We start from the raw sequence: 19134 nt of genomic DNA, 5'->3' as shown, positions 1-19134 counted from the left end.
TTTGGTCTCAGCGTGTCCTGTGGAAGAGACAGGCTTTGCCAAGGACTGTGCAGGATGTAGCTGAATGTTTGTCAGGATGTCACGTGCTCGTGTTGATATGCAATCTCATGCAGGTTAGGATATGACTTTTCTTCCTTTTTAAAAATATTTATTGATTGGACAGAGAAAGAATGAGAGAAGAAGCAGAGGGAGCTACAGAGGCAGAGGGAGAAGCAGGCTCCCTGCTGAGCAGGGAGACTGATGTGGGACTCGATTCCAGGACCCTGAGATCATGACCTGAGCCAAAGGCAGATGCTTAGTGGACTGAGCCACTCAGGTGCCCCTAGTGTATGACTTTTATAAGAACACTGTACATTTCATCGCAGACCAACGAGAAATAAAGGATAATTACAACTTTATGGTATAAGCAAGGGAAGTGACATTTTATAGGAAAGAGGGTAGTAAATGCCAGCATGTAAATTACTTTTTGAGTTACATTTTCCCAGGTCTGCCGGCCACTAGGCGTTTCAGTGACAAAAATCTCCACGTAAGCAGAAGCTGACTGCTCACGTCGTATCATAAAAGGGCCCCTCGGAGGAGGAACGATGTAAGACTCCTGGCTGGGGTTTTCTTCTAGCTCTTCAGAATAAAAAATGGAGCAGAGAGGACATATGGTGAGGATCTTGATCTGTAAAATTAATCAGAATTTTGACATTTGAGAAAAATAGCGAACTTGTTCAGTTGTCTCACTTTGGGGACTGATAAAGAGTATCCATCAGACCTCCGATCTTTTCACAACACAGAGAAATGATTTTAGTGCATTTTGATGTAATACGGATGGAACATGACTGGCCCTCGGAGCCAGGGCCACACTCCTAGCACGGAGCCCCATGTCTCTGTCCTTTCCTTGTGGTTTGGGGCTCGGCAACCCTACGCGCTCGTGCATTTCAATAAAGCAGCCACACTTCCATCTTGAGATACGGAAAACTACATCCTTACGTGTATGCAATGGAAAACAAAAGTGTGTGTAGGACATAATAAAGTACGAAGGTAAAACTCACCTAGAGATTAAGCATAGTATCTAAACTTTTGCTTATCCACTGGCGAATTCTCAAAGTCACAGATTATTAAAGGGGTTTCACAAGCCATAAGTTCGTTTGTGAAAATCTTAAGTCCTTAGTTACTAGTTAACAGATACTTTTGCTGTGACCAGCAGGATTCTTGACGTCCGTGGTGATCAGGAAAGGGATGAGTTTTGCCCGAGAGCCCTGTGGGTTCTCTGTCCGGGCCCAGCCCGCGTGTGCTCCAAGCTCTCTGCACTGCTGGTTCTCGCTGGGGGATGACCCAGCGCCTCTCACGCGCGAGCCGGTGAGGCTGTGGTTTGTAATAAGTAGAACGAGTTTGGACTTCAGCGGGCGCGGAGGCTCTGTGCCCCTTTCTCCCGGACCTGACTGGGCATCTCCTCACCGGGCTCATCCTGACGTACAGCCTTTTATAATAAACTGGGAGGTAGCTTGGTGAGTAAATGTTTCTGAGTTCTGTGACCACTCCAGCAAAGTCATCGAGCCCAAGGAGTTGGTGGTTGGAATCTCCATTCAATAGCAGGTAGTGAGAGTCACAGGTGACAGTCTGGAATTATGACAAGTGTCTGAAGTGGGGCACAGTCCTACAGGACCGAGCCCTTACCCGGGAAGATCTGGTGCTGTATGCAGGTAGATGATGTAGACGGTGTCAGAGGGGGACACTCCCCGGCGTGGATGGTGTCTTAGGGGGATCTGATGTTGTCTTAGGGTACACGGTGTCAGAGGGGGATACCCCTCACACACATGGATGGTGTCCATATTGAATCCAATGTCATCTGAAGATAGATGGTGTAGACGATGTCAGAGGGGGACACCCCCCTGCACATGGATGGTGTCCATAGGGGATCCGATGTCGTCTGAAGGTAGATGGTGTAGACGGTGTCAGAGGGGGACACCCCCCAACGTGGATGGTGTCTGTAGGGGATCTGATGTCATCTTAGGGTACACGGTGTCAGAGGGGGACACCCCCCTGCACATGGATGGTGTCCATAGGGGATCCAATGTCATCTGAAAGTAGATGGTGTAGACGGTGTCAGAGGGGGACACCCCCCTGCACATGGATGGTGTCTGTAGGGGATCTGATGTCATCTTAGAGTACACGGTGTCAGAACTGAGCTGAACTGTAGGACACCCCGCTGGTGTCTGAGACCGGCTGGTGGTATGATAAACCCTCGGTATACACACTGGATTTGGGTGCAGAAGCCTGGAGCCTCACAAATGTTCTTGGGAATCCAAACATTTATTGAACACAATTTGAACACAAACATTTATTTAAAACACAATGTTGTATGTTAGAACCTGAGTAACATTAAGCGTCCCTTCCCTTTGAATCGTTGCATAGGTGATCCTGTGCGTGTGCTGGTGTGAGGAGCGGTGGGCGGTCAGTGCAGATTTCCCTGCAAGTTCCCCGGGCTCCTTCCCGAGCACGTGCACCTCACGGTCCTGTCGGGAAAGGTTCTCATCGGTAGACAGAATGTGCCGCTCGGTCTGGTCTCCTCCACCGGGTTCCTGGGACTCAGAAAGCAGAAAGTTTGGTCGAGTTTCTAACCATGCCACTTCCCAAACTAGGCATTGGGTAAAGGAGAGATCTGAGGTCAGTGGGAAGTTCTGAGATCCTTATTATAAAACCCTGTAGCTAATAGCCTGACGCCATAAACGGAAGCGGCCCATGATGCACGGGGGAGCGGGAACCTGATGGAAGACGGCGCTGGGGTTACAGCTCACTGTCGCCGCTGCCGCACCTGCGTGGAACTGGACACTCTTCTTAGTGCTTTTGAACCCCATGGGTTTCGTTTTGAGTACGCGCAGGCTGACGTCACTTTCTTGGGGGTCTGCGAACGGTGGCCTACGGGCCACATCCAGCCCACCGCCTGGTTTTGTAATTAAGATGGTAGTGGCCCACGGCCACACCCTCTGTTTGCAGATCTGTGGCTGCTTTTGAGCCATCAGGAGAGCTGAGGACTGGGGTGGGACTGCCCAGGCCCCAAAGCCAAAATGTTCACCGTCCAGCCCTCGACTAACAGCTGGCTGACCCTGCTGTTTCGTAGGACGACGGTAAGAATGGAAATAGTCATGCAGAGCAGACAGGTGGGGACGACGGGAGGACAGAGTGTCGTACCCAGCACGGACGGGGAGAGCCGGCCAGTGCATTCTGAGCAAACGGGGTCTGGAACCTAGTGACGAGGGAGCCTGGCAGACTGTGCGGATTAAGAACGGCACAAATGGGAAAGCTGCAGCTGCATCGAAACAGGAAAATGAAAGGAAGAGTAAAAGGAGAGCCGGTTGCGCCATGAAACCGTGATGGGGAAGACGTGGCCTGGCCTAGGGTGGTAGAAATCACATTTTGAATCACCTCATTCAGAGGAATGTTTCCTGGTGTCTTGTTTGATTAGAGACTTTCTCTGGTGCCACTGCATGTGGGACATGTGAGCTTCGGGTCCTTCTGATTCACGTTTACATCGTCTTTGCTTTGCAATAAGTACGCGGTGAATGCAGTGTTACACTGACGGTGGGGGAAAATCATGTTAAGAAAGAGCGGTGAATATGCGTATGGACCCAGTCTCGTCTTTCCTAAAGCAGTCTACTGCAGCCGTCCTAGCCTCTTCTTGTAACTCGTTTCCACAAACACTCTTTGGCTGCTTTTCCAAAGCATAGGCACCAGCTGCTTGTGAGATGCAAACACCTCCTCCTTTCCTCCCTGTGCTCCCTCCTGACTATGCCCCGCGTGCGAGCCTTTGGGAGCACTCTCTACAGTGTGCAGGATCACTCCCACGTGTGTCCACTCCCGAAGCACGAGCTTTGTATCTGCAGTCTCTGGCTCACTGCCGGACACTTAGGAAGTGGTCACTGAGTACTGACAAGAAACAAGGAGCGAATGGATGAACGGATGAATGCGCCCTTCAGCTCCACTCCCCGTCTGATGTGTCATTGCACTGCATTTGCTGACCCTTAGTATTTCATGTACAAAGTCGATTGAACATGTAGGGCCTTGTCTGGGCATTGATGTATCATGCTGGTATGTCCAGGAAGAGCTCTCTGTATTGTTCTCAGGCCACGTGGTTTTTTTTCTTCTTCTTTTTTTTTTATTAACATAGAATGTATTACTTGTTTCAGGGGTACAGGTCTGTGAATCATCAGGCTTACACACGTCACAGCACTCACCATAGCACATAGCCTCCCCAGTGTCCATCACCCAGCCACCCTCTCCCAACCCCCCATCCCCCAGCAACCCTCAGTTTTTTCCTGAAATTAAGACTCTCTTATGGTTTGATTCCGTCTCTGGTTTTGTCTTGTTTCATTTTTTCCTCTCTTCCCCTATGATCCTCTGTCTTGTTTCTCAAATTCCTCATATTGGTGAGATCATAGCATAATTGTCTTTCTCTGATTGACTCATTTTGCTCAGTGTAATACCCTCTAGTTCCATCCACGTCGTTGCAAATGGCAAAATGTCATTTCTTTTGATGGCTGCATAGTATTCCATTGTATATATATCCCACATCATCTTTATCCATTCATCTGTCATTGGACATCGAGGCTCTTTCCAATGCTTGGCTATTGAGGCCACATGGTATTTTCGTAGTATTCCATTTATTTTCTTTACAACTACAAAAAATACATATAATGAGAAATACCATTCGCCCCTCTTTTTTAAGTCAGAGCAGCTGTCCCACCTGGCAACTGTATACTGATAATAGATTACTTTTGACCAGGAAATCACAGTGTTGTACTCTGTTGCAGAAGAGCAACTTGGGAAAACGGGAAAGAGCACGATGCACGTGCAGCCCCCTTTCCAACGACGACGGCCCGCGCGGCTCCTGGAAATCGGAGCCCCCTTCTATCAAGACAACCAACTGCAGGTGAAGGTCTACTGGAAAAAGACCGAAGGTACGCAAATGCTCTCTGACGATTTGTTATCTGCGTTAAGTAGCCCAGTGACACCAGGGCGCTAGTGAAAGAGTCAGGGTCGAACCATGGTGTTGACAATTTTTTGGGTTTTTTAAAAAGATTTATTGTAGAGAGATAACATGAGGCAGGGGAGGGCAGAGGGAGAGAGAGAATCTCAAGCAGATTCCACGCTGAGGACAGAGCCCAGTGTGGGGATGGATCTCACGACCTTGAGACCATGACCTGAGCTGAAACCAAGAGGCAAATGCTTAACTGACTGAGCCACCCAGGTGCCCCGCCATGGGGGTGACATTAAGGGAAACAGAACCCGAACAAAACATTTAGATCTTTTTAAAAAATTCCTGCTGCTGTGAAGTCTGAGTGAGCTGCCGCTTCTCTCCCAGGAACCTGTATCATGTTTAGAAATCGGCGTCGTCGGTCAGCTGGTTGCATTTTATCATCTCAGGGATATTCGGCTATCTTCACTGGTTTCCCAGAAGGCCAATCCTGTCTCCAAAACACTCAAAGTACTCATTATCCTGCTCTATAAAGTTTTGTTCCAAATTAGTTTTTCGTTTAAAAAAAGACACAAAACCCAGATAATTTGGCAAATAGAGAAAGAAGTCACTTATTTCAGTATGGTCTCCTAGAAACAGTATTTCGGCAGATGTCCTTTCAAAAGTTTCCTACACTTCTGTTCTTCCTTTAGTTCTTTATACACACACACGGGTACACATATGTCTGTAAAACATACACATTTTCATATAATGTAGGAGCATTCTGCACTATCCTGGATTTCTTTTGCCCTGTGTAACTCAATTCTGTGTACGGACACACCACAATATCCTAACACACCATCATTCCACTACAGCAAAACTCTTGGGAGTCTTCAGAATTTCCATTTTACAATTAATACTGCAAGCCAGATTTACCCTTGGAGTTAATTCTGTTTTGAGTCTTTATTTGAATAGTTGTCTTTAGGATAAATTCGTTTTCTTTGGTTTTCTTTATCCGTAAGATTTTTGCCTGCATTATCGAAATAGTATTTTTGGAATTATTTGATGTACATTTCCATGTCTATCACTCGTATGCCTTGGAAACAAAGGAAAGACAGATTGTTCCCAGAGTTCACTTTTAACAGTTTTTCCAGTTCTTCTGAAGTACAGAGTTACACAGAACGTTGGTGTTGGGGGGCCGCCTACGTGGCTCAGTTGGTTGAACGTCTGACTCTTGATCTCAGCTCAGGTCTTGGTCTTAGGGTTGTGAATTCAAGCCCCACATTGGGATCCACACTGATCAGAGAACCTTCATGAGCAAAAAAAAAAAAAAAAAGGAATATTGGAGCTGGAGTTCTTCTTGTTCCAGAATGTTTTTCTAAGCTGCCGACATCCATTCTGCAGCTAAAATGATATTACAATTACTATTAATGTCTTATTACTCTCATAGGTTAATTAAAACTAAATTCTGTTTATTCAGTATTATTTATTAAAAGTTATTCATTCATATATATCCCTATTCGTAAGCATAATAAGTTTTAGGATCATTATTAAATTACAAAATTTATTTGCTCTATTACATTTACTGATTTTAGATTAGAACTATATCCGTAGTAAAACATTAATATTGAAACTATAAATATATAATGAAATACAAACGTATGCATTGAGAATACTTCTTAAGCATACAAGAGCATGAAAACATGAACATATAACGAAATACAGATGTACGCATTGAGAATACTTCTTAAGCATACGAGAGCGACCACTGCCGTCGTGACTTCTAAACTTGATCTGTCTTGCTGATATTTGAAATGTTTATCACTCGGAACCATACCGCGCACGTTGGGCCTCTCGAGTGCACGAGATCCAGGGAGCGGGAAACGACCTCGTTCTGTTGGGGAAGCCATACTTCATGCACGGCTAGTGCTGCCCTAGCCCCGTGTGGAGCTCCACCGATGGCTCTTTTTAGCAGGGGCTGGGGATTTGGTTTGGCCCGCTGGGCGGCTCTGCAGCACAGGGCTGCCGTGAACACAGGTCTTTGATGCACATGTTCCCCCGGACGAGGGGGACCCCTGGGTGATTGGAGCATGCGGAGCTTTGGAAGACGTGACACTTTGCCACAGTGGTTGCAGCTTCCATTCCCACTCTCAGGGCACGATCGTCCCCGGTGCACCCCCCTTTCTCTGCCATGTGGCGTTTCCATCTTCTTGAGTTGAACAGTTCTGGGACCTGCATCTCGATGGCTCCATGCTGTCTGAGATTGCATTTTTAAGCTCTTCAGCCGCGCTGTCCGTCCTGCAGGAGGCCTTTACACGTTGAGTGTAGGAGTCAACCGCCCGTTCCCTGGTTTCAGCGTTTTCTCCTTGTGTGACCGATCCTTCCTTCCTCAGTGCTTCTGCGGTGTAGGGGGGACCCATCCATCATTCTGGTTCTGTGGGTGAGAGCTCTCGCTGTCCTGGTTGAGGAGCTTTGCTTACACAGGGTCACACAGATCCTCCCTCACGTCCTGGAACTTGCACCGCCTCCCCCTTCTCTCTGGGGCTGTCTTGCGGCTGGAACTGAGTTTACGTGTGGGGCTCACTGCTCCTTTATGCTTCTGTCCCTCCTGAGCGGCAGCTCACAGAGCGGCCTTTATTTAACTCTGGGCTGCTGCCCCGGCCCTACATCACAAGTATGAGCACTTATCTTTTTAACTTTCTGTGAAGTCATTTGGCTTTTTTTCCTCCCAACTTTGTGGCATTACCACGTTGTCTTAACTACTGTAAATCTGTAAATATTTTTAATCATAGTTCTTCAGTTTTTTTTACTTCATTTTCAAGTTGTCTTGACTGTTTTGGGTCCTTTGTGCTTTACTATCAGTATTTATATTAATCTGTCAGTGTCCATAAAAACCTTGTGAGATCTTTATTGAAATTACAGTCAACATACGGTAACGACTGAGAATTCACATCTTAAAAATCTCGACACTTGACGTTACCACTTTATTCCGGTTTTTAAAGTTTTCTCTCAACAGTGATTTATAATGTGTAATGCAGAGCCTATAATAGTTTTAATAGGATTATTCTAAGGTGTTGGTGTTTATTGCGATCCCATGCTATACATGCGTACTTTTCCTCAGTTTTCTTTTCTTTTTTTTTTAAGATTTTATTTATTTATTTGACAGAGAGAGATCACGAGTAGGCAGAGAGGCCGGCAGAGAGAGAGGGGGAAGCAGGCTCCCCCTGAGCAGAGAGCCCGATGCGGGGCTCGATCCCAGGACCCTGGGATCATGACCTGAGCCAAAGGCAGAGGCTTAACCCACTGAGCCACCGAGGGGCCCTTCAGTTTTATTTTCTAACTGTGCCTGTCATACAGATAAATACATCCTCTCTCAATGTCTTGATGGCGAATCGGACTCTCTTGTTCTAGTCCCTTGCTCATTGCATTTCCTTTGATGATTCTTCCCATTTTCCGCTAAAAGCAACCACGTAGCAGGTGCATGATGAGAATGTGGGATTTTCCTTCCCAGACCTGGGGCGGTTCCCTTCTGTCCCTTGCTGTAACGCTGGCTGTGACGTTCAGTGCGGGACGCCGTAGGAGTGATCACTGCAGGCGCGACGTTTGTTTTTCATTTCTGACTCCCTCACTTGTGTGTGTTCAAAGCGGAGGTGAAGCAGAAGCACTGCTTTCTTTTCTTCCTCTTGGTTACTTGGTTGAAGATCTACTAGTAATTCTAGTTATATGGAAACAAGGTAATGGTATTGACGGCTGAGGAAAGTCATTTTTCTAAACATCTGTAAGGAATTATTATACGTAAAACATTGCACGCTTGTAAACTACCATTTGAGCCACAATAACATGGACTTTAAGAATACGGTCTTTAAACTGAGATATATTTTGTTTAAAAGCCCAGGTGAACCTCTCACCAACTGTGTGGTGTCAGGCAAATCACTCCCCACTCAGCACACCAGTTTCTCATCTAAAAAAGGGAGTCACGGTGCCCATCTCACAGGGGCAGTGGGCGATGTAATGCGATCTGTGTGCGTGCGTGCACGAACACAAGTGTGTGCAAGTGGACATAACGGATTTTATGTCCATATGCAAGTATCTGCTGCTTTTATCTTCACCAGCTTTATGGGAGTAGAATCGCCCTAGGACGTGGTACATATTTGAGGTGCACAGTGTGATGACCTGATGTACGTATCTGCCATGATACGATTTGCACAGTAAGGTCACTGAGCACCTTAACCCCAGGCGTGATGTCTAATTGTAAGATTTTAGTAGACACACTTCACCAGATGAACAAAATCCCCTACTGCTTTTTCCTTTTTTTAAAAGAAGATTTTATTTATTTCAGAGAGAGAGCGTGCATGAGTGGGGGGAGGGGCCGAGGGAGGGGGAGAAGCAGACCCCCCGCTGAACGTGGAGCCCAACACAGGGCTCAGTCCCAGGACCCTGGGATCATGACCTGAGCTGAAGGCAGACGCTGAACCGACTGAGCCCCCCAGACGCCCCATCCCCCATTGCTGTTATCTGCAGTGTTTTCCTCATGGATGCATATTGATTTTTATCACGTATTCTTCTTGAAAGTAATGAGAATGTCAAGGACTTTTCCTCATTTACTGTATTAACATGACGAACTAAAGGGAAAATGATAGACTGTGTCGTAGGTTTGTTGTGGGATTAAATGATAGTACACATACCGAGTGCTTGGGGACAGTGCCCAGCACAAAGTCATCACCCCACAAATGTCAGGGTTCTTACGGGGTTTCCTGTAGGTGGAGCCCTGGAGGCTGGCCCAAGGGCAGAGGGGAAGCAGGACTCCAGGAAGGAGGGCGGGCGCCTCTGAGCTAGGCGCTTCTTGGGGCTTTAGGACCGGCTCTGTTTTCTTCCTTTGCAGACAACAAGGTATGATACTTTCACAAATGGTCTCATGATTGAATTTGCAACCCAAATGCGATGAATTCTAAGCATTCCGTTTGGCAGATGAAGTGGGATTAACCATCACTGCGCTCTGTCGGCGGCATGAAATAGTTAATACTCTTATACAGCTCAGGACATCGTTCTGTGGTCGGAACGTGGATTGAACCGGATTGACGGGGCGGCACTGACGTTGCTCTTGGTGTCTGCACAGGGAGGTCGCTTTCCACCAGGTCACACGGCCACTTGGGGACCAAGAACAAGTCATGCCGTAACTAAAGTTGTCTTTTTTCTAAAAAGTCCTTTTCCTTAAATTATGTCCATCCCATGTCCCTTTTGCCGTTAATTTGAAAGCCAAATTAATGTCTAAAACTCAGCGGAGCGTCCTTGTGCCAGAGCCCTCTGTAGAAGGAGACTGGAAACTTCGGGGAATCCTGTGCTCAGTGAGGTACACAGCAGGTGTTCCAAACTCATCGCACACCTGTTCTCTTCCAGAAGCCCATTGGGCACGCACCATAGGACCTACAGAATCCCAAACCCGAGTTCCCTGAGACATTGATGGAGCGTATGCTCTTTATAACTATTGCACATGTAGGAAATGAGACCCCTTTTAAGTCAACGCACGGTCCCACTATTCTGCAAATTCTGGGTAGAATGTGAATGTGAGATCTTTCTCTGTCCTGCGAAAGGATCCTTTGGCTGGCTTTTCTGGACTTTTTGACTCGGTAAAATCATACACTGTGTGCACCCTATGCAACCCGCTAGACGCATCTCAAATGCTTTTTGAACACTACATCGTAACCTAATGATGTACTATATGTTGGCTAACTGATCATAATAAAAAAATAAAAATGAAAAGCAATATGAAAATAGGAAAAAAAATTCTGAGAAAGGTACCTCAATTGAGTATTCTTGAATCATAAATGATTTCCACCCGTGGATACACTGGGTTGAAAACCTTAAAAAACCTGAATGGTTGTGACAGATCAGAGTAGATGAGAATTTTGTTTACTAGTTAAGATAAAACTGTAAGTAGAAATGGGTTTCTAGATATCTGTCACATTTCCTAAAAAAGCGAGGGTGGCCAGCATGTTGGTTTTGGACTTGGAGCTAGGAACTCACAAGCACAAATCTGTTCAGTTCCCTTGAAATTTCCCAAAGGGAGAGCGGCCTTTTTTTTTTTTTTTTTGTATTATTTATGATGACACAGCACATTATTCTGAAGGGAAATGACTCAAACATCACGTGTTAGCCCAACAAAGTGCCTGTGTAGCTGGGGGGTAACACTGAATGCTCTGGAAGGAAAGACATACCCTCAAGAATGAATCTGCAGCCCTAAAAGGAATGTGCACTTGGCTACTTTTATTAGTTAGTAATTTTATTATTCTACAGACAACAGTTCCGTTTTACTGTGTGGCAACAAAGTCCACACTTGATTCTTTCAGGCTTCTTGGTTTAGACTTAGTGTTTGCACTCCAGAAATGTGAAAAATTAGCTCAAAAAGAGAGAGAAAACCTTCCTACTTCTACTTTGAGTAGAAATGCCTTCTGCCAAGTAGGTGTTCCATTTTTTTCTTTTACAGAATTGTACAAAATCGGAAAATCTGTCTGATCAAAGCATTTTTACAAATGCAGAGAGAACAGGTATTAGTTTGTGAAAGGAAGTCATTCAGCTGATCTTGCTTGAGCACCTGCTGCATACCGGGTGCTATTTCCCGTGTTGGAGATGCTGCAAAGAACGGAAATCCCTGCCCCAGGGAAGTCGCGTTTTCCGATGTGTTCCCAAGTGCTCGTGCCGGGCTGCCACTGCTGTGACTTCCCTTCTTTGCTATGACGGCTGTCCTGTGGCGCTCCAAGACGGCCTCTCTTTCTCCAAGCTCTGAGTTCAATCACCCAGCACTCTTGATCATTCGACTTTTGGAATTTAGAGATGAACATTCAATTAAAAAATGTACAGCCTTGCAGCGCCTGGGTGGTGCAGTCCGTTGGGCCTCCGACTCCTGGTTTGGACTCAGGTCATGATCTCAGGGTCTGGGGATTGAGCCCCATGTCGGGCTCGGCTCCCACGGTGAGTGGGGAGTCTTCCTGGGGAGTCTTCCTGGCAGTGTCTCTTCCTCTCCCCTCTGCCCCTTCCGCTCACACTCGCTCGCGCTCTCGGACTCCCCCTCTCTATAATAAATAAATCCTTAAAAAAATGTTCGGCAGCCTTGAATTTACGCCAGACTCTGAGTTAATTACATTTTAGAAACAGATTAGATACATCTAGATTTCGAATCAGAGTTGAAACACACCGGAAGTAGATTTCCGTATTTAAAAATACCTCTCCAGAACGTTATAGTTCATTTGTGGAAGGAAGAACTTCAGTTCGAGAAGCACAGCAACACGGGCACTTAGCATAGAATTGTCGAATGTATCCCCTGAGGAAACACTTGGTTTGATGATGCTGTGTTTCATATTCTAGTTACAGACTGGGTCCCGAGGTCATATCCTAAATGCAGACTTGCAGGGTTTTCACAATTGCCAAGATGAAGCTAAGGAGGACAGGACATGTGTGTAAATGAGTTAGAACTCAACTAACACAAGGGTGGGCATTTTGTGGTCTGCATTTGGAAAAAGAATCCAGTATAATTAACACGCGGTGCTCTACACTTCAGGTGTACAACTGAGTGGTTTAAGAGTTCTTTTGGGGTGCATGTATCTTTCTGAATTAGCATTTTTATATTTTATTTTCATTCCAGTGCCGTTAAAAGGCAGTGTCATGTTAGGCTCTGACGACAATGCCGTGGTCCAACCATCCCGTGTACTACTCAGTGCTCACCGTGATGACTGTCGTGTCCGTCCCCTTCCCCTATTTTACAACACCCCTCCCCCTCCTCCGGGAACCATCAGTTCTCTAGAGTTAAGAGTCTGTTTCACGGTTTTGTCTCTTCTTCCGTTTGCTTGTTTCTCTTGATTCTTAAATCCCGCATCTGAATGAAATCATACGGTATTCGTCTTTCTCCGACGACTTCACTCAGCATTATACTCTCTAGATTCATCGGTGGTGTTGCAAATGGCAGCACTTCCTTCTTTTCTGTGGCTGGATAATATTCCATTGTGTGTATACACCACATCTTCTTTATCTATTCATCGATGCATGGACACTTGGGCGGCTTCCAGAATTGGGCTGTCGTGAATAACGCTGCTGTAAACATAGGGGCGCATATGGCTTTCTGAATTAGTGTCTTGGTGAATACCCAGCACTGAAATTACTGGATCATGAGGTAATTCTAATGATTGGAGGAGCCTCTGTACTGTTTTCCACAGTGGCTGCACCAGTTTGCATTCCCACCAACAGTGCATGAGGGTTCCTTTTTCTCCAATCCTTGTCAACACTTGTTTCCTCTGGTTTTTATTTTAGCCGTTCTGACGGGTGTGAGGTGGGAGCTCAGAGTTGGTTCTCATTTGTATTTCCCTGATACTGGGCCTCTACTCATGTGTCTGTTGGCCATCTGTAGGTTTTCTTTGGAAAAATGTCTGTTCACATGTTCTGCCATTTTGTAATTGGGCTCTTTGGGTTTGGGGTGTTCAGTTTGATAAGTTTTTAATATATTTTGAATATTAACTCTTTATTGGACATGGCATTGGTAAACATCTTCTCCCATTCAGTAGGCTGTATTTTAGTGTCGGTGATTGATTTCCTTCACTGTGCAGAAGCTTTAATTTTGATGAAGTCCCAATAATTTATTTTTGCTTGTGTTTACCTTGCCTCAAAAGAAGTATCCAGGAAAAATGCTGCTAGGGCTGATGTCAGAGAAATTACTGCCTGTGCTCCTTGGAGGAGTTCCATGGTTTCAGGTCTCACATTTAGGTCTTTAATCCATTTTGAACTTATATTTGCGCAGGATGTAAGACAGTGGTCCTGTTTCTTGTGTGGGTACCTGTTCAGTTCTCCCAGAACCATTTGTTGAAGAGACATCTTCCCACTGCATATTCTTGCCTCTTTGTGAAAGATGGATGACCATAATCGTGGGTTGATTTCTGGGTTCTCCCCCTTCTGATCTCTCTGTCTGCTTTTATGGCAGAACCATACTGTGTTGATTACTACAAGTTTCTAGTGTGTCTTGATATCTGAGCTTGGGATACCTCCAGTTTTGCTCAAGATTGCTTCGGCCACTCAGAGTCTTTTGTGGTTCCATATAAACTTTAGGATTGTTTTAGTTACGTGAAAACTGCTCTTTTGAACATTTTTTTTAAAAATATTATTTTGATAGGAATTGAATTAAATGTGTATTTGCTCTGGGTACAATGGGCATTTTAATAATATGTTTAATTTTATAGGAATATTTAATATTTAATTATTTTAGTATTTAATTTAGACACATGGGAATATCCTTCCATCCGTTTGTGTCCTCTATAGTTTTTTTCTTTCCTCCTTTCTCTATCTCCTTCTCTCTTTCTTTTGAGTAGGCTTTACAACCAACATGGGGCTTGACCATAAAATCAGGAGTCACATGCCCTACCAACTGAGTCATCCAGGCACCCCTTCAGTTTCTCTCATGTCTTTTATAGTTTTCCAAGCACAGGTCTTTTACTTCCTTGATTAAGTTTATTCTTAGGTATTTTATTATTTTTGCTGCAATTTTTACTGGGATCATTTTCTTAATTTCTCTGTTATGGTGGTATTAGGGTATGGAAATGCAACAGATTTCAGGATATTGGTTTCATATCCTGTGATTTTACTGAATTGATCAGTTCTATTAGTTATGGGGGGAAATTTTAGGGTTATCTATATATAGTATCCTGTCATCTGCAAATAGTGAAAGTTTTACTTCTTTCTTACCAATGTGGGTGCATTTTATTTCTTTTTCTTGTCTGATTGCTGTGGTTTTGACTTCCACTATCATGTTGAGTAAAAGGGGTGAGAGTGGACATCCTTGTCTTATTTCTGACCATAGGAAAAAGGCTCTCAGTTTTTCACCACTGAGTATAATGTTAGCTGTGTTTTTCACAGATGGCATTTATTATGTTCAGGTATGTTCTCTCTAAACCTACTTTGTTGAGGGTTTTTATTGTAAACAGATGTTGTACTTTATCAGCTGCTTTTTTTACATCTCTTGAAATGATCATATGGTTTTTCTCCTTTCTGTTGTTGATGTATCACATCCCACAACATGATTGACTTGCAAATACAGAACCACCCTTGCATCCCAGAAGTAAATCCTATACGATGATGGAGAATGACTTTGTTAATCATTCTTGTTGGATTTGATTTGTTGGTATTTTGCTGAGGATTTTTGCATCTGTCTCCATCAGAGATTTTGGTCTGTAGTTCCTTTTTTTTTTTTTTTTTTTGTAGTGTCTTTATCTGGTTTTGGTATCAGGGCAATACTGGCATTATACAATGAATTTAGAAGGTTTCCTCCTATCTTTTGGAATAGTTTCAGAAGAATAGGTATTAACTCCTCTTCTTTAAATGTTGGCAGAATTTGCCTGTGAAGCTGTCTGGCCCTAGACTTGTGTTTGTTGGGAGCTTTTTGTTATTATTATTACTGATAACCAGTCTGTTCATATTTTTTCTTCCTTCCTGATTCAGTTTTGGGAGGTATATGTTTTGAGGAATTTATCCATTTCTTTTAGGTTGTCTAATTTGTTGGCATTTAATTTTCCATAATATTCTCTGATAATCCTCTGTAGCTGTGGTTTTGGTTCCTATGACTCCTGTTTTGTATCTGATTTTGTTTGAGCCCCGAGTCCCCCCCCCACCCCATGACTCTGGCTAAAGGTGTATCAATTTTGTTGCTACTTTCAGAGAACCAGCTTCTGGTTTCATGGATCCGTTGTATTGTCTTTTTAGTTTCTCGTTCACTTATTTCTGCTCTGATTTTTATTACTTCGCTCTTAAAACAGTTTGGGTTTTGTTTGTTCTTCTTTTAGCTTCTTCAGGTGTAAGGTTGATCAGATTTTTCTTCCTTCTTGAGGTAGGCCTCTGGTGCTATAAGCTTCCCTCTTAAAACAGCTTTGAATGTGTTCCAAAGATTTTGAGCCCTGTGTTTCCATTTTCATTTGTCTCCATCTATATTTTTATTTTCTCTTCAATTTCTTGGGTGACGCAGTCATTATTTAGTAGCATGTTATGCGACGCACATGTATTTGTGTTAAGATTTTATTTATTTATTTGACAGAGAGAAAGATCACAAGGAGGCAGAGAGGCAGGCAGAGAGAGGGGGGAAGCAGGCTCCCCGCTGAGCAGAGAGCCGGATGCGGGGCTCGATCCCAGGACCCTGGGATCATGACCTGAGCCAAAGGCAGAGGCTTCCCACCCAGGCGCCCCTGTACTTGTGTTCTCTATAGACTTTTCCTTGTGGTCGATTTCTAGTCTCCTAGTGTTGTGGTCCGGGAAGACGCATAGCAGGACTTAGCCTTTTTGGATTTGTTGAGACTAATATTGTGGTGTAATAAGTGATCTGCTCTGGAAACGCTCCCATGTGCACTGGAGAAGAATGCATATTCTGCTGTTGTAGGGTGGAAAGTTCTGCATATACCAGATCGATCTGGTCCAATGTATCATTCAAAGCCACTGTTTCCTTGCTGATTTCCTGCTTCGGTGATCTGTCCGTTGATGTGGTGCAGCATTAAAGTCCCCTACTGTTGTCTTGTTACCGATGACTTCCTTTTTGTTTGTTATTAACTGCTTTTATGTAGTTGTACGCTCCCCCATGGGTGAATTAAGTATTTACAATTGTTAGATCTTGTTGGACTGTTCCCATGATGATTATGTAGTGTCCTTCTCTGTCTCTTGCTACAGTCTTTGTTTTAAAGTCTCGTCTGTCTGATTTAAGTATCGTCACCAGGCTTTCCTATCACTTCCATTTGCCTGATAAATGCTTTTCCATCCCGTCATGCTCAGTCTGCCGGTGTCTTAAGGTCTGAAATGAGTCTCTTGTAGGCAGCATGTAGCTGGGTCTTGCTTTTTTATCCGTGCCCTCGCCGTGTCTCTTGATCGGGGCATTTAGTCCATTTACGTTCAAAGTAACTTTTGATGGGTGTGTCGTTGTTGCCACTTAGTTACTTGTTTTACGGTTGTTTCTGTAGTTCTTTTTTCTTCCCTTGTCCTCTGCTCTACGTATCACGGGCAGAGGCTGGTCCCTGTGGTGCTGACGGGCCAGTGTGGGGCCACGCTGCACCGGACCGGGTGACACCCGGCGTTTGGCGGAGCTGGAGTAGCTCCCACCCCTAGGGCGCGCGCTCCCGGTCGGCTGTGGGTGGGCGCGGCCTCCAGGCTGCCGCGGGCGCTGGGGTCAGGGCACGTTGGCCCCGCTCTCCGCGGGCTGGCCCAGACGGCGCGGGAGGCGGTGGGGGGGCGTGTGCTGGCAGCAGGGCTCCCGAGGGCCTTCCGGGGGGGAGGCCTGCAGCCGAGGCCTGGCTCTGGGGGGCCATATCCGCAGAGGAGCTCGGTTGGCCCGGGGAGTCCGTGTGCTGCACGGGTCCGGCCGGTGTCTGTGTCCGGAGGGCAGTGGTGTCCACCCCTCGTTTGTTCTTGGACACATGTCCCACAGATCCCTGCCGGGCACCACACACTCTGAGCTTAGGGAACAAATCTCCCTGCCGGGGACCCCCCGGGTGTTGCACGCCGCTGCTTCTCGGCTGCTGCTCTGCACGCCGGCTGTTGTGCAGTCTCTTGGCGGGGGAGGAACTCTGCGTCCGCCCCCCCCTCCGCCCAGCTCCCCAGAGTCACGCCCGGTGGGGGTCCGAGTTCTAGCTGTTCGGCCGCCCTGATGGGATTCTGCCCTCTTCTTTTCAGAGTGTAGATGGCCGTGGGCAGTGTAGATGGCTGTGGCAGGCCTGGCACTGGCGTGGGTTCTGGAGGTGGCCATGGGCAGTGTAGGTGACTGTGGGCAAGCCTGGCACTGGTGTGGGTAGTATAGATGGCCGTGGGCAGTGTAGATGGCTGTTGGCAGGCCTGGTGATGGCAAGGGCAGTGTACATGGCCATGGGCAGTGTAGATGGCCGTGGGTAGTCTCGATGGCTGTGGGCGGGCCTGGCGAGGGCAGTGTAGATGGCCAGGGGCACGTAGACGGCTGTGGGCAGACCTGGTGCTGGTGAGGGCAGTGTACATGGCCATGGACAGTGTCACCAGAACCAAGCCTGCCCAGAGCCATCTACACTGCCCACGGCCATGTATACTGCCCATGGCTGTCTACACTGCCCACGGTTGTCTACACTGCCACTGCATCCTCACTGCCCATAGCCATCTACACTGCCCACAGTCATCTAAACTACCCACAACCGTCTTCACTGCCCACGGCCATCGACACTACCCATGACCATCTACACTGCCACGCCAGTACCAGGCCTGTCCACAGCATCTACACTGCGCACGGCCATCCATATGGCCCAGAGCCATCCACACTGCTCGTAACCATCTACACTACCCACGCCAGCGCCAGGCCTGCCCATGGCCATCAACACTACCCACAGCCATCGACACTGCCCACGGCTACCTACAGTACTCAGGCCAGCACCAGAGTTTCCCACTGCCATCGACACTGTCCATGGCCATCTACACTGTTCACACCGGTGCCGGGACTGCACACGGCCATATCCACTGCCCACAGCATCCACACTGCCTATGGCCGTCCACACTGTCCATGCCAGTGCCAGGTTTGCCCACGACCATCTACAGTGACCACAACAGCACGAGGCCTGCCCATAGCCATCGACACTGCCCACGGCCATCTACACTACTCAGGCCAGCGCCAAGCCTGCCCACTGCCGTCTACACTGCCCACAGCGATCTACACGGTCTACTATCATCTATACTGCTCACGCCACTGTTAGGCCGACCCACAGCCATCTACACTGCCTAAGGTCACCTACATTCCCCGTGGCCATCTACACTGCCCACACCACTGCCCAGCCTTACCACGGCCATCTACACTGCCCACACCACTGCCCAGCCTTACCACGGCCATCTACACTGCCCACACCACTGCCCAGCCTTACCACGGCCATCTACACTGCCCACACCACTGCCCAGCCTTACCACGGCCATCTACACTGCCCACACCACTGCCCAGCCTTACCACGGCCATCTACACTGCCCACACCACTGCCCAGCCTTACCACGGCCATCTACACTGCCCACACCACTGCCCAGCCTTACCACGGCCATCTACACTGCCCACACCACTGCCCAGCCTTACCACGGCCATCTACACTGCCCACACCACTGCCCAGCCTTACCACGGCCATCTACACTGCCCACACCACTGCCCAGCCTTACCACGGCCATCTACACTGCCCACACCA

General features: G+C 46.7%; 1 protein-coding gene across 1 annotated transcript in view; it reads left to right on the top strand.

Annotated features, from left to right (window-relative positions):
- The window catches only part of ANOS1 (anosmin 1), a gene marked incomplete at its 5' end in the record, with an annotated part of 172503 nt that overhangs the window by 145087 nt on the left and 8282 nt on the right, over positions 1-19134 (top strand). The window contains one exon of the mRNA XM_080795728.1: positions 4800-4946. Coding sequence (XP_080651854.1) covers positions 4800-4946 — 147 coding nt within the window. The remainder of the gene's footprint in view (positions 1-4799; positions 4947-19134) is intronic.

The sequence above is a fragment of the Martes martes genome (assembly GCF_963455335.1).
Source record: "Martes martes genome assembly, chromosome: X".
Taxonomy (NCBI): Eukaryota; Metazoa; Chordata; class Mammalia; order Carnivora; family Mustelidae; genus Martes; species Martes martes.
Note: the sequence above shows the minus strand (reverse complement) of the source record. Positions and strands in the feature narration are given on the sequence as shown.